This window comes from Pipistrellus kuhlii, unplaced genomic scaffold (genome assembly GCF_014108245.1).
Source record: "Pipistrellus kuhlii isolate mPipKuh1 unplaced genomic scaffold, mPipKuh1.p scaffold_m20_p_94, whole genome shotgun sequence".
In the NCBI taxonomy this organism is placed as follows: Eukaryota; Metazoa; Chordata; class Mammalia; order Chiroptera; family Vespertilionidae; genus Pipistrellus; species Pipistrellus kuhlii.
In genome coordinates this window covers 300,127-315,970 of record NW_023425600.1, presented here as the reverse complement: position 1 = coordinate 315,970, position 15,844 = coordinate 300,127, and the positions used below count along the sequence as shown (strand labels likewise).

Sequence of the window (15,844 nt, the reverse complement as noted above, 5' to 3'; positions counted from 1 at the left end):
GCCATGCGGCTCAGGCGGCCCTGCGGGGAGGCCGCCGGCTCCAGCCGCTCTGTCCTGCTGCGGCGCCTCCTCACCCTGTGCCTGCCTGCCGGGCGCACTGGCCCTCTCTGCCCCTCTCCCTCCGGACACTGGCAGCCCAGCGGATGGTCTGTCTTCAGAATCCACCGAGCGGCCAGTGGCACCCGAGGGGCCTGCAGAGGGCCGTGCTGCCGAGAGCGGAGGCGGCGCAGGGGCAAAAGCCCACGGCCCGTCCCTTCCTCTGAACACACACCCTGAGCACAACAGGCCTTCTCTTCCCAGGACGCATCCTCTGTTGTGTGTGCACATGTCTGCGTGGAGGTAGGTGTATGTGTCTGAATGTGTGTGTAGTGTGTGCACGTGTTGTGTGTGTTTTGTATGCACACGTGTATAGGCCATATGTATATGTATAATATGCCATGTACGGTGTCTGCATGTGTGTACCATGTGCACGTACACAGTGCATGTTTATGTGTCGTGTGTCACGTGTGCCTACATAGCATGTGGTGTGTGCACACAACGTGCTCTTGTGTAGTACAGTATATGTGCTATATGCACATGTGTATCGTTGTATGTGTGGTGTGTCTAGCATGTATACAGGCATAGTGTTATTTGTTGCATGGTGTGTAGTGTGTTGTGTGTGCATGCCATATCTCCATGTGATGTGTTTATATGTAGTGTGTATGGATGCGCATGTGTATGTGCACAACACATGTTTATATACAACACATTATGCATGGCACGCTTGGCATGTTGTGTGTTGGTGCATGTAAATGTGTCATGCATTGTGTGGGTGTCAGATGTCACATGTGTGCATGTAGTGCAGTGTCTGCATGTGCATTTATGTGTGTTGTGTGCCACACATATATCATGTCCATATGTGCATGTTATGTGTGCAGTGCATTTATGTGTGCTATATGCATGTGTGTCATGTGGGCATGAATGGTGTGTAGTATTTTAATATGTGTTGTGCTGTGTGTGTAATGTGTCATGTGTGAGTGAGCATAGACACATGTGTTGTGTGGTGTGTTTATGTGTGCTGTGTATAATGTGTGCATATAGGCCGTGTGTTTATATATGATGTGCATGCAATACACACATGTACTGTGCACGCACATGTGCACGGGTGTGCGTTTATGTGTAGTTTGTATCAGGTGTGTGCTATGTGATATGTGCATGTGTGTAGGGCTGTGTGTAGTGTGCATACGTGTCATGTGTGTTCATATGTTCTGTGAAGAATGTGCGTCTCTGTGTGCAGCATGTAGTGTGTGTTTGGTGTGTTCGTGTGTACTGTGTACGAGTGTGGTGTGTGTACGTGTGTGTGCTGTGTGTTTGTGTGTTGTGTGGGAAGTGTGTGTGTCATCACCGATGTGGCCTCCACTGCAGGGCTGCTCAGGGAAGCCTTCCTCCCCGCAGGGCACCCATCCTGTCCCGTCCCGAGGGCTGGCTCCGGGCACAAGGCGACGGTCATGGCAGCCGCCAGCCGCGTTTGCCAGGAGCCTGTGCCAGGGGCCGGGAGTCCACCCCTGAGGGTCGCACTCGGGCTGGCACAGAGCGAGGTGCCTGCTCAGGAGCCGCCCTGGAGCCGGGCGTAGAGGTTCTCAGAAGAGGCGGTGACGGTGGCTTTCCCGGGCGCAGCCTGTCCCTGAGGAGCAGCCTGGGGTCGCCTGGGACCGAGCACTTGCCTGCACGTGGCTGCTCTCAGCAGAGACACGTCCCAGTGCGGTGCTGTCCCGCTCAGGCACGGGAGCTGTGCGTCCTGCGCTCCGGGGCGGAGCCGGGCCTGCTGCCATGGGGGAACGGGTGGCCCGGCTCCCGGCGCTCCCACAGATCTCCCCGCATCCCCACAGCTGAGCTCTCATCGCCAGAAGCCCACTCCGGGCTCTGCAGGCTGTGTGGGTATAGTCCAGGAAAAGGAGAAGGAAGGGGACTGCTAGCTCGGTCACGTCATCACCGACATGTGCGGCCACCCATGTTCAGACGGCGGGACGCGGCTCAGGGGGCGCACCTCCGCTCGCCCTTGTGATGGTCCGGTCCCCGCTCCCCGCTCCCCCCCCACAGCCGGGGGGGCGGGAGTGCTGGAGGCCGGCAGAAGGCAGGCCCGACCCTCCGCCACTGGCGACCTAAATGTGACGCCGGTGAAGGTGGCAGGGAAAGGTCGCGGCTGGAGGCAGGTCGGACACGAAGGGGCCTGACCTCCCAGTAACGAGGAGACGCCTCTGCTGAGGACAGAGCTGCACAGAGGGCCCACGCACAGTCACATGGGCCCCTGGCACCGCCAGGCGTGTAGTCTGTGCAGGTCCTCAGGCCCGTGTCCATGTCAGAATGTGCAGTTCATTTGCTTTCTGACGTGGCATCCGAACAGCCACCGTGTGCCCAGCTGTGGCTGCGGCCGTGCCCTCCGCGTGCCCGAGGCGGCGGGCGGGAGCCGCGGAGTCTCACAGTGAGACGGGAGCGGCCGCCTGTCCGCCCCTGCGGCCCGGGCAGGGCGCCCCCGGGGCCCTGCGAGCTGCTCTGGGGCGTGCGGGTGGAGGGCGCGAGCGGGGCAGCGGGAGGCGGCGTGGCCGGAATGGATGGCCCCTGGTGCAAACCGCCGAGAAGGGAGGCCTGGCCCCGGGACAGACCGGCGGGAAGGCCGGGTGCTCAGGGGCCAGACACCGGAGGCCGCGGGAGCAGCCGGAGGCGGCAGCGGGCGGTGAGCGGGCGGCAGCCGGACACAGCAGCCGGGCCGGGAGGTGACCGCACCGCAGGCTGACCGGGTTAAGTCTGGCTCCTCCCAAGGAGGTCAGTGCCGAGGTCAGGGTGGCCCGGCCTGTCAGCCATCAGCCTGGTCCCTGGCTGCCAGCACTTCCTGGTCGCCAGCCCTAGGGGGCATAGTCCCAAGAGTGACAGCCACCACCTGGGAGCGAATGTGAGCAGGACCACAGCCCTTCCCATGTGACTGTCACCCGACCCCAGCCAGGCCCTTCCCACACTGTCACCCGTCCCCGGACAGGCCCCGCCCTTCCCACACTGTCACCCCGTCCCTGGACAGGCCCCGCCCTTCCCACACTGTCACCCCGTCCCCGGACAGGCCCTTCCCACACTGTCACCCGTCCCCGGACAGGCCCCGCCCTTCCCACACTGTCACCCGTCCCCGGACAGACCCCGCCCTTCCCACACTGTCACCCGTCCCCGGACAGGCCCTTCCCACACTGTCACCCCGTCCCCGGACAGGCCCCACCCTTCCCACACTGTCACCCGTCCCCGGACAGGCCCCACCCTTCCCACACTGTCACCCGTCCCCGGACAGGCCCCACCCTTCCCACACTGTCACCCGTCCCCGGACAGGCCCCGCCCTTCCCACACTGTCACCCGTCCCCGGACAGACCCCGCCCTTCCCACACTGTCACCCCGTCCCCGGACAGGCCCTTCCCACACTGTCACCCGTCCCCGGACAGGCCCCGCCCTTCCCACACTGTCACCCGTCCCCGGACAGGTCCCGCCCTTCCCACACTGTCACCCCGTCCCCGGACAGGCCCTTCCCACACTGTCACCCGTCCCCGGACAGGCCCTTCCCACACTGTCACCCGTCCCCGGACAGACCCCGCCCTTCCCACACTGTCACCCGTCCCCGGACAGGCCCTTCCCACACTGTCACCCCGTCCCCGGACAGGCCCCACCCTTCCCACACTGTCACCCGTCCCCGGACAGGCCCCACCCTTCCCACACTGTCACCTGTCCCCGGACAGGCCCCGCCCTTCCCACACTGTCACCCGTCCCCGGACAGACCCCGCCCTTCCCACACTGTCACCCCGTCCCCGGACAGGCCCCGCCCTTCCCACACTGTCACCCGTCCCCGGACAGGCCCCGCCCTTCCCACACTGTCACCCCGTCCCCGGACAGGCCCCGCCCTTCCCACACTGTCATCCCATCCCCAGACAGGCCCTTCCCACACTGTCACCCGTCCCCGGACAGACCCCGCCCTTCCCACACTGTCACCCGTCCCCGGACAGGCCCTTCCCACACAGTCACCCCGACCCCGGACAGGCCCTGCCCTTCCCACACTGTCACCCGTCCCCGGACAGGCCCCGCCCTTCCCACACTGTCACCCGTCCCCGGACAGGCCCTGCCCTTCCCACACTGTCACCCGTCCCCGAATAGGCCCCGCCCTTCCCACACTGTCACCCCGTCCCCGGACAGACCCCGCCCTTCCCACACTGTCACCCCGTCCCCGACAGGCCCCGCCCTTCCCACACTGTCACCCGTCCCCGGACAGGCCCCGCCCTTCCCACACTGTCACCCCGTCCCCGACAGGCCCCGCCCTTCCCACACTGTCACCCGTCCCCGGACAGGCCCCGCCCTTCCCACACTGTCACCCCGACCCCGGACAGGCCCTGCCCTTCCCACACTGTCACCCGTCCCCGGACAGGCCCTGCCCTTCCCACACTGTCACCCGTCCCCGAATAGGCCCCGCCCTTCCCACACTGTCACCCCGTCCCCGGACAGACCCCGCCCTTCCCACACTGTCACCCCGTCCCCGACAGGCCCCGCCCACACTGTCACCCCGACCCTGGACAGGCCCCGCCCTTCCCACTCAATGTCACCGTGTCCCAGCGGCTCTCTGTGGCTGAGGTCCTGACAGGAGCTCCCTGCTGCCTCTGATGGACACACCCTCAGGTGTCCCTGCGCCTGTCCTGTGCCCGGGCGTGGCCAGCACATGGCCGTCCAGCAGCTTCGTTGAGACCAAACATCCTGGGCACTGCCGGCTACCGGACAAAATTCAGCCCCGCAGCCCCAGCGGATGGACAGCGAGTGAGGAGAACCAGGGGTCCCAGCAGCACTCCTTTCCCGTCAGCGTCTCACCTCCCGGGGTGGGGGCTAGGCAGCTCTGAGGGATGTCGGGGGGGGGGGGGGAGACGAGGTCAAAGGGCACACTTCTAAACCACAGGCGCATACTGTGTAATCGCAGGGGCTGGAGACCTGCGCTGGGGTGGGTTCGGGTACCGCCTGCCCCTCTCCGAGGCCCCGGCCCTGAGGGTTACTCGCTGCTGGGGAAGCAGGATGGTGGGCGAGCAGCCTGGATCGCAGGCCCAGGTCAGACCTGCGTCCCCCACCCTTCCTTCCTGCCCTCACGGAAGAGCAGCCTGGAGGCCCCAGGGCTTGGTGTAAAGAAGAGAGGTGTGGAGAGGGCCTCCTGCCCTGCTCCTGTCTGTCTGTCCGAAGCTTCTCTCCCCGAGAGGACCGGGGATGGGGCCAGGGCCCTTCTGGGCTCCCGGACAAACTGTGAGCCTGCCCAGGCCTGGGCCGTGCCGTCAGCACGGAGCCCTGGGTGGCACAGTGCAGTCCCCACAACACGAGCTTGCCCGCGGTGATGATGTCCTGTCTGTGTCTCCTAGAACGTGAGTGCAGACGCGTGGCTCCGTCTGTTTCCGACGCGTCCTGTGAGCGCCAGTGATTACACAATGACCTAGTTGCCTGTGTCTTCCAGGTCGCACTGCTAGCACTGCCCAGGCCACGTGTGATTGAAAGACCTGGGTGAGTCCATTTGAACTGGGGCTGCTTCCAGAAACGGACCAAGCCCCTCTGCTCAGCTAACATTTGTCGAAGGAGATGAGAGCATGATTGGAGCAGACAGTCTCTCCAATAAGTGGCGTTGGGAGGTTGGACAGGCACATGAAAAAAACGAAACTAGACCCCAACGTACATCAGTCACAAGAATAAACTCAAGATGGATAAAGACTGCAGTGTAAGCTGTGAAACCATCCAAGTCCTAGAAGAAGCCACAGGCAGCAAAATCTCAGACATGTCGCAGCGGTGTGCTTACGGTACAGCTCCTAGGACAACGGGAACTGAGGAGAAAATAAGCAAATGGGACCACACGCAATAAAAAGCGTCTGCACAGCCAAAGAAACCACCTATACCAATAAAAGGGTAATACCACATTGCTCGCAACACCCTCACAATAACAACAGATCAGCAGGCTGCAGAGGGCGACCAGGCTGGGAGAGGGTGTTAGCGAGGGATGACCAAATGACTGACCAGCAGGCTGCATGGGGCGACCAGGCCAACAGGGGTGCAGTTGGGGGAGACCAGGCCAGTGGGGTGGGGGGAGAGGGGGCGGGGCGGGCAGTTAGGGGCAATCAGGCAGGCAGGCAGGTGAGCAGTTAGGAGCCAGCAGTCCCAGATTGTGAGAGGGATGTCCGACTGCCTGTTTCGGCCCCATCCCAGGGATTGGGCCAAAATTGGCAGTTGGACACCCAAAGGGTTCTTGGAGAGGATGCAGCCTGGGCTAGGGGGGTGGGGGGAACCCCCATATATGAATTTTGTACACTGGGCCTCTAGTCAATAAATTAATAAGAAAGCCCACTGCATGCCAATTATACATCCGATAAGGTTTAATCTCCAAAAAATATAGGAAACTCATACAACTTAACAAAGGAAGACAAATAATCGATGAAAAATGGGCAGAGGATCTAAATAGAAACTTCTCCAAAGAGGACACACAGATGCCAAGAGACATGAAAAAATGCTCAAAGTTCACCAGAGAGATGCAAATCAAAACAGCAATGAGGTGTCACACCTGTCAGAATGGCTATCATCTACAAATATACAAACGACAAATGTTGGCGAGATGCAGAGAAAAAGGAACCCTTGTGCACTGCTGGTGGGAATGCAGACTGGTGCAGCCACTGTGGAGAACAGGATGGAGTTTCCTCACAAAATTAAAAATGGAACTCCCATTTGACCCAGTGATCCCACTCCAGGAATATATCCCAAGAAACCCGAAGCACTGATCAGAAAGGATGTATGCCCCCTATGTTCACAGCAGCACAATTTACCATAGCTAAGATCTGGAAACAGCCCCAGTGCCCATCAGCAGATGGCTGGATCAGAAAACTGTGGTACATCTACACGATGGAATATACGCTGCCATAAAAAAGGAAGGAACCCTTACCATTTGCAACAGCATGGAGGGACCAGGAGAGCATTATGCTAAGTAAGCCAGTCAGAGAAAGACAAGTATCACAGGTCTCACTCATATGTGGAATCTAAGTAACAAAATAAACTGATGAACAACAATAGATCCAGAGACACAGAAGCATGGGACAAACTTGAACCTCAGAAGGAAGGTGGAGCAGGGTGGGCGGGAAGAGATTGCAGTGAGCTTGTGTGCATGCGTGCATCCCCCGTGGACACAGACAGTGGGTGCTGCGGGCGGGGGACGAGAATGGGCTGAAGAAGTTAATGGGGGAAAAGAGGACCTATGTAACTTTCAACAATAAAGATTTTAGAAAATGAAAATTTAAAAGATTAAAATAAATAAATGAAATAAAAACGTGTCTGCTTTTTAAAAACATGGTCCGTCCCCTCTCTCGTCCCCCTTTTCCTCTGGACCCTGTTTGCATTGAGGCTTGATGAGCCCGTTGCTGCCCAGGCCCTCACGCCCCTCACAGCCCCGCGTGGACTGTTCGGCTGGCTGCTGGAGCCCCTGCCTGGCTGGGGCCGCTCCCTGGGACAGGAGGCAGGGCTGTGAGGCTCAGCTCCTCCGGGATCGCAGTCAGGTCTGTGTGTGACGCTGCCCCTCTCTCTCCACAGCCCCCTGAGCCTGGAGAAGGGGAGGCAGCTGCTGGCGGATGTCGCAGGCCTGCTCCAGGTGCCCACGGGCGTCCTCGCAGACACCGAGTGAGTGCGGGCGTGGTTCTCGGGCTCTGTCACATGAGCTGGTTTGGAGGGAGAGCCCTGTGTGCCGTGGCCCCTGTTAGTCTTCCTGCAGAAGCTGCCTCAGGAAGCAGGAAGAGGAGCCCGGGGCTGTGAGTTATTAGAGGAGCGTGAAGGGTGTGGGTATAAGAGTTAGAACCGGCAGCAGCGGGCCAGCGGGCGTGGCTCCAGCCTGTGGCTCCTAGACCCCCCAGACTCCCAGCGCTCCTCTGCCCTCCCCTCCCCCTGCATGCGAGGTGGAGCCTCAGGGTGGCACGCATCAGCGAATCCTCTGCCAGCACCTCGGCCTGCAGGAGGCACGGGCTGGAGCATTGAGGACAGACAAGCACTGAGTAAAGACAGCATGATGGGGTCTCCAGCGCAGGTGCCGCAGCGGCCCAGCTCCGAGAGCGGGGACGGGCAGTGCTCATGGCAGCGGTGCAGGCGCCGCTGTGGACTAGAGGTGACGCTGAGCTGAGCTCCCGCCGCTGGGACATGACACAGAGTTCACTGTGGGCCACGGACACGCAGGCTCCCTGTGGCCAGGTGTTTCCTGAGTGCCGCTGTGGCCTGGCCCTGTGCTACGCTGGGCCGGGGGCAGCACCGCCCTGCACACCTGCCACTGCCTGGGCAAGGGCGGTGGAGAAGCATCTCCCCAGGCTGGGGCCAGAAGCTTCTGGAAGAGGAGAGCGGAGGACAGGCAGCAGACAGGCAGTGCTCCCCCGGTGCCGGGCAACAGGACCTCGCAGTGAGCATTCTGAGTGCAGAGCGCACAGCTGGGCCCAGAGCCACAGTAAGCCGGCAAGCTGCCTGTGCTCATTCATCAGGGCACACACACCTGGCCCACACACCTGGCCCACACACCTGGGCACAAACACCTGGTCCACACACCTGGATGCACACACCTGGCCCACACACCTGGTCCACACATTTCTGGCCCACACGCCTGGTTCACACACCTGGCCCACACTCCTGACCCACACATCTGGTCCACACACCTGGGCGCACACAGCTGGTCCACATACCTGGCTCACACACCTGGGCACACACACCTGGCTCACACACCTGGTCCATATACCTGGTGCACACTTCTGGCCCACATACCTGGTGCACACTCCTGGCCCACACACCTGGTGCACACACCTGGTCCACACACCTGGGTGCACACACCTGGTGCACACTCCTGGCCCACATACCTGGTGCACACTCCTGACCCACACACCTGGCCCACACACCTCGTTCACACACCTGTCCACACACCTGGGCACACACACCTGGCCCACACACCTGGGTGCACACACCTGGTCCACACCCCTGGCCCACACACTTGGCCCACACACCTGGTGCACACACCTGGCACACACACCTGGCACACACACCTGGGTGCACACACCTGGTGCACACTCCTGGCCCACATACCTGGTGCACACTCCTGGCCCACACACCTGGCCCACACACCTGGTGCACACACCTGGCACACACACCTGGCCCACACACCTGGTGCACAGGTGGGCTGTGCAGGTGAGGAGTGCTGATCGAGGGAAAGAAGGCGGACTGTGTGCTGGTGATGAGGAAGAGTAGCTACAAGACTCGGACAGGACAGGAGCATAAGGTGGAGCGCTTGCAAGAATCCAGTGAGACGGGGCGGAGGGTCTGGTGTGAGGTGGCTGCAGTGGGCCTGTGGCAGATGGGCGCAGGGACACAGGTGAGGGCCAGGGCAGAACTGAGTCTCAATCTGCAGGGCCCACCTGCAGCTCCCTCTCCACAGCAGAACAGGCTGGTGGACAGCAGCTATCCCAGCAGACAGAGGTGCTTCCGGTGTGATCCCCTTCGGGCAGAAGCAAAGGGAGGGAGGCTGCACAACCTCTGTTTCCCCAGAGGTGGCCCAGAAATTCCGGGACATGCCCTCTCTGCTCTCAGCATCCTCCACCTCATACCAAGATCTCTGCTCTCCTCCTCTCCCCGCTGTCCCTGCCTGTCTCATGTGACCAGCGGGGGTGGAGGTCCCAGGTCTGCTTGGGACAGGGCTGCCCACAGGCTCAGGAGGCTGTGAACAGGGCTGGTTAGGAGCCCAGCAGCCCTCACAGAAGCACCTGGAACACCTGCCCTCATGGCAAAGCATGGGCCTCTGTCTGATCTCCCCAGTGGCTGTCGGGTGGGAGCCCCATGAGCCCTGTGGCTCTCCCCCGGCCTTTGTCCGCCTGGGACCGGCAGCCAGGCTGGGGACTGGGGGCTGTGGGCGGAGCACAGCTGAGACACAGCATATGCTGAGGAAGTGGGGGCACCAACCCCACAGGCCCCGAGGGAACACTGCTCCCGAGAGAGACCATGCCAGAGGCAGGCTCCCACCCAGGTCTTTGACAGGAGACACCCTGCTGCTCTGTCTGTGTCCGCACTGGTGCTGCAGGATGGCGGGAGGTCCCTCCTTCTCCAGATGCCGTGGTTCTTGTTCCAGCATTAAGAAGGGTGCAGCAATCTGGAGAAAGGCTGTGCATAGATTAAGTAGGAGTCCAGAGATGAAAGATAAATTTGAAAGGAATTGGGGGTCAGAGGAGCTTCAGCTGAAGGAGATAAATTCTCTTTGTCTCAGGACCCTTGCTTTTTATTAACACAAAGGTGGAGATATACACTTCAAAGGGTAGGATTTCCTACAGAAGCATTGTCAGATTGGGGAATAGCTTACGGCTATTCAGGTATTTAGCCAATAGGAGGCAATAAGATATAGATTGCTTTGCCCTGAGCTGTCTGACAGTAAACAATCATTCTATTCAGGTTTGGGGGAAATGCCTTTAGCCATTCCAACAGGGATAAGATATGTGACTCAGCCCTTGTTGAGTCCCCAAGTTCCATCAACCTTTTGATGAGACTCTTGTAATTATGACATGCTGGAACTGGCTTCTGGCACCCAGAGAGAACGGGACCAGTTCAAGGTGGGGTGGGCTTGGTGCCTTGACACCAGGGTTCTCTTCCCATCTGGCCCCTCGGGCTCTGCTGCCTGCGGCCTTGCCCACATTCCTTCCTGGGCAGGGTGGGTGAGGTGACCTCACACAATGCCGGTCCTTCTCCCCGTCCCAGCCAGATGTCCCCTCAGCCTCTCACAGCTCTCAGTCAAGTGCAGGACCTTCAGCTGGCAGGGCTCTGGGAGGGGCTTCAAGGGGGGAAGAGGGGAGGAAGGGCTTCGGGTGGTGGGAGCTGGCCCAGAGGGGCTAGGTGCCAGAGCATTTTGGTGGAGAGTGGCTGGCCCTCCTGTCTCCCTGTCCTCCTGCCCCTTCCCGGTGTCAGGTTGGCTCCTGGCTCCATGCCCAGAGCCCGAGCGGGAGGGCCCCTCAGGAGGGGCTGAGCTTGCTGGCTGCTCAGTGGCAGACAGAGCTTGGGAACAGCACCCTCGTCTCTCTCTGCTCGGGAGACTGGAGCCATGCCGACACCCCGCCCCTCTGTGGTCTCAGAACCTGTGAACACACTCGGGTCTCCTGGCTGGTGGCAGGCTTGTCCCAGAGCTGACAGCTGGGCTCTTGGTCCAAAGACTTCTCTGAGACCTGGTTGTGGCCAGGTCATGTCTGCACTGCACCAGGGCCTTTTGTTATCATCCGTGTGAGCGCACATGGTGTCCTGTGCGTACATGCATGCTGGTGTGTGCTTAGCGTGGCTCCTCCGGAGTTCTGCAAGTGGCCCTGTGCATTACCTGGCCGGGCCCTGAGGGCGGCGGCGCCTGGACAGCCCGGCAGGGACCGCTGGCCGGGGGCTGGCGGGAGGAGCTGTCCTGGCGGAGTCGGTTCCCAGCGGAGGAGCGGCCGCAGCTCTGAGGGAGTCTGGGTTCTGTGGGAGCCCTGGTCATGCCTACACTTTGTTAATGGCCGTGTAGCTGTCAGGTAAATCCCATTATTCCTCATTTCGTCGTCAGAGGCCATTAAAAAGGCATTAGCATGCTGATGTAATTTGCAGCAGACACACCACGGCCGCAGTTATGACTTTATAACCTAATCACGCTGTCCGCGCTGATGGATGCGGCTGCTGTGGGTGCCTGGTGTGGGCAGGGCTGTGGGGCTGCTCAAGGCGGTGGGATCTGCCTGGGGCCGGGCAGCCTCCTTCTACGACCCATCCTCCTGTTCTCAGAGGGGCAGCTGGTCCGCCCTGGGTCAGGGCTGGAAAACGCTGGAGCACCTGCTCTCCTGAGGACGCGCAGAGGTTCCCAGCTCTGGCCCTGCCTTATCCTGGCAGCAGCAGATTATGCTAAGGTCACAGCTAAGAGCCTCCGTCTCGAACCCTGGGCCCACAGGAGGCTTGCAGGTGTGCTGTGCCCACCTGTGTGCGCGAGGCCTGGGCTCCGTGGCCGGCTCCGCCTGGCTGAGGATGCTCGGTGACATGCTCAGGCCGTGCTCCTGGAGCAGGAGTGGGGAGGCCTGGCTGGCACTGCCCGGGAGGCGGGGGTCTGAGGCCGCCCCTGTCTAAACGGAAGGTGAGGCGGCAGGAAGGGCCGGGGCACCCGCATGTCGCTCTGCCTGAGCGGAGGATGCCACGCTCGCTCTGAGCGCCCCTCGCTTGCTCGGGGTATGAATGTTGAAAGTGTTGGCTGAGCTTCTCTCCTGGTGTGAAATGGCATTGCCGCCGAGGAGCGGAGTCACCGAGCCTTCCCGAGCCTCAGTTTCCCCACCTATAACAAGCAGAGTCAGGCCTGACATGGGCCAGGGGGCCCCACCGGGTTCGGTTCGCTCAGAAGCACCGCGGGTACTGCAATGAAAGGACGAGTAGACTTCCTGGAATGAGCTCCCGGGGGAAGGCCAATCCCACGTGCCCGGGGCCAGCGCTGCCCTCGGGGCTCCCCTGCAGAGGGCCAGCCGTTCAGTCTGCGCCTCACGGGGCGGTCTGGCACTTCAGGACTGTGGCTCACGTGTGTGTTTACCCGTGGGCCGCCTCCCGTGGACCCTGTGGTGGGGATACTTGGGACCTTTCTTGGGTGCGGTCCATGGCCTCTGCACCCTGCCCTTTCTTCCTCTCGCCTGGGACTCTGCCTGGCGCTGGCAGCGTCACACAGTGACTCGTCACGGGAGAGCCAGGCTTCAGGGCCAGGACACACCACCCCATTTTACAGCTGAGTAAACTGAGGCCCGCGTAGTGACAATGTGCAGACTGGCAGCTGAGACCTCTTGTAGAGGCTTTGCATTGTGGACACCGGAGCAACAGGGGTTGGGAGGCAGGGTGTCTGGGTCACGTGATGTGAGGCTGTGCTGACCCCTCTTGAACCTGAGAAAAGGCATGCGATCGAAATGGAGCGCCCCAGGGCCTGGAGCGCCCCCATGTGGGTGTCACTGAGGCTCGATGACAATCAAGCTGACACCAGGGTCGGCTTCCCCTATCCCAGGTGCCACGTGCTTCTCCGAGGGGCACAGCAGTGACGTGGACGCCCCGAGACAAGGCGCGGTGTGTGTCCATCTGTCTGCCGGGCCCACATGGGTGGCAGGCGGACGGCAGGCCTCTGGCCCTCGGTGAGCGAGTGGGCATGTGTGTCAGAGAGCACTGGGCTGAGAGCTGTAGGCGGAGGGAGTGTGGGCGGAAGTGCCCAGAACCACAGGGAGCCCTGGGGTCCCCAGGCTGGGAGGGTCCCCAGAGCTGCTGTGGCTGCGCCTGGCCGGAAGCCCTGGGTGAAGGCGCTGCCCAGAGCCCACAGTGACTCCCTGCGACCTGCCCTCCCCCCCCGCCACGCACTCAGCACAGGTCTGGAGAGGCCCCTGGGGGCCAGAGCTGCGGGGAGGCAGGCTGCGTGGTGGGGCGGGAAGGGTTGTCACCGCAGGAGCGGACTTGTGGCGGGCTACAGGAGGAAGTCATTGCACCAGGACAGAAGCGACCTCCGAGGGGGAGAGCTTGGCAGGATGGAGGGCTGGGCCTGGCTGGGTCACTTCACCTGACATGCAGTGCAGGCCGCCGGAGGCCAGGCTGCGGGGGTTCCGGATGTGCCTCTGGCTCCGTAGTGGGAGCAGGATGGCGGGGTCTGTGCCGGCACACAGCTGGCTGGAGCCAGCCACCAGCAGCCGAGGATGCCTGCACAACGAAGCGAAGGGCGCCCACACTGGGGCACAGTGGCAGGTGCCGATTCGAGGGGTCAAGCTGGCCGGGAGGTGAGCGAGGCTTGTAGAATCGGGTGATGGTGGGGGTGGTGACGCACTGCCTCCCACTCATGGGTGTGCTCAGAGGGCTGGGGCCGGGCCGAGCGGAGCTCCCATGAGCAGCAGGACGAGGCCAAGACCCAGAGTTATGAATGAGGTGACCCCTGCATCCACAGGGACTCGCGAGGTGCACAGGACACGTGGGGTCTGAGGTCACAGCACCGGCAGCAGTAGGCTCATCCATGGTCAGGAGGGGCCTGGGGAGGAAGGCGGGGCCTGGGGAGGAAGGCCGGAGGGGGATGGGACAGGGAGATAGCGAAGTCATCATCCTGTAGGAATTCTGTGCATTTCTGAGACAGTTCTAATTTTATGTAAAGTCTCTTGAGCTTGTGGATTAATCAGTGGATTCTCACTCTTATTACTCTTCTTTGCACCATTCTTACTATTAATGCCTTTTAAAATGGTTTTATCATTACAATGCAACCAGCAGTAGAATGCAGAGGAACACAGTGGGGTGGCTGGGTAGAAGGTGCCAGACTGTGGGCCCTGCAGGGACTGTGGCAGCTTCCCCTCCTCTTCCCAGCCCTCTCCTTCCTCCCTTCCCCCTCCCCACCTCCCTGCCACTCTTACTCGTTTCTGATTTTTCAGTGCAGTCCCTTCTTGGCATTCTAGCTGATCTTTCAAGAAAAATGAAGGGACTGACTTCTCTGTACGTTTGGCCGAGAGGGATGATTGGGTGGGGCCGTGGGCAGAGTTCGGGAGCACAGGAGGGAGCCGGCTCTGGGAGGGAGGGTCCTTCCCGTGTTGGCACCGTTAGCGCCCAGGGCTCTCCTGAGGGGGGCTGAGTCACTCTGTGAGGAGCTACGCCTGGGGCCTGGGACCGTCGCCTCTGAGAGCTACGCCTCTGAGACCGGCCTGCAGTCTTCCCCCGCTGAGATGGCTGCATGTCCCCATGTTCCTAACGTGCACGAGGCCTCATAGGAGTCAAATTGTTTAAAAAAAAAAAAAAAAAAAAGTGATGGCCAAAACCGGTTTGGCTCAGTGGTAGAGCGTCGATCTGTGGACTGAAAGGTCCCAGGTTCGATTCCAGTTCGATTCCGGCATGTACATTGGTTGCGGGCACATCCCCGGTAGGGGGTGTGCAAGAGGCAGCTGGTCGATGTTTCTCTCTCATCGACGTTTCTAGCTCTCTATCCCTCTCTCCTCCTCTCTGTAAAAAATCAATAAAATATATTAAAAAAAAGAATTTAAAAAAATGATGCTTTTTTCAAAATCATGTTCAATATAGTGTTGAAAAGCTTTGGGTAATTCTTGTCTGCAAATTCCCTGCCAGTTGTTTGTACTGAATGTTTCTTCACGTTTGCTCGGTTTTTGAACAGTTGCTGTCAGAGAGGCTTTTAACGACTCCTTCTCCTTCCCGCCTTCGGCGCACCCGCTCCCTTGGGAACAGACACCAAGTCTGTTTCCACAACAGCTTTCCCCACAGGGTCCGGGCCTGCACGTGGGCAGCGCTTTTCCCAGAGCCCCGCGCGGCTCAGACAAGCAGAGCCTGTCAGTGGCCTCACTGGGAAATGGACACAAAGAGGGAGCGTGCCAAGAACACGCTCACTGAGTGGTGGCCCTGGCACACGTATAGGACACGGAGGCCGGTGAGGTCACCCGTGGGAGCGGTGGCGCTGGTGCGTGTCTCTGAGCATGCCCCGCAGCCCCGCGCTCTCAGAGGACACGCTGTGCGCTGAGCCGCACTGACCCTTTCTGCATGGTCTCTCCCAGGGTCCTGGGACCGGCCGTGACCTTCAGAGTGAGCGCCAACGTCCAGAACGTGACGCCTGCAGATGTGGCCAAGACAGCAGGTAAGGTTCTTTCAACACAGCTACACGTGTGCACACACATGCAGGCGCCAGGCCCGGAGGCAGGCAGCCTCCCTGGCAGCCTGTGCTGGTGGGGAGACAGGGAGGCCATAGCGGGTCAGCTCAGTGACTGCGGGTGGAGGCGCCGCAGCTCCAGGTAGCGGGGCCGGGGGGAGGGGGAGGGGAAGGAGAGGG

General features: G+C 60.9%; 1 protein-coding gene across 2 annotated transcripts in view; it reads left to right on the top strand.

Moving 5' to 3' along the window:
• The window catches only part of PTPRN2 (protein tyrosine phosphatase receptor type N2), a 326,344-nt gene that overhangs the window by 115,665 nt on the left and 194,835 nt on the right, over window positions 1–15,844 (top strand). For both annotated transcript variants that reach the window (XM_045578276.1, XM_045578275.1), the window contains exons 9-10: window positions 7,597–7,683; window positions 15,573–15,652. In XM_045578276.1, the coding sequence (XP_045434232.1) occupies window positions 7,597–7,683; window positions 15,573–15,652 (167 nt within the window). The remainder of the gene's footprint in view (window positions 1–7,596; window positions 7,684–15,572; window positions 15,653–15,844) is intronic.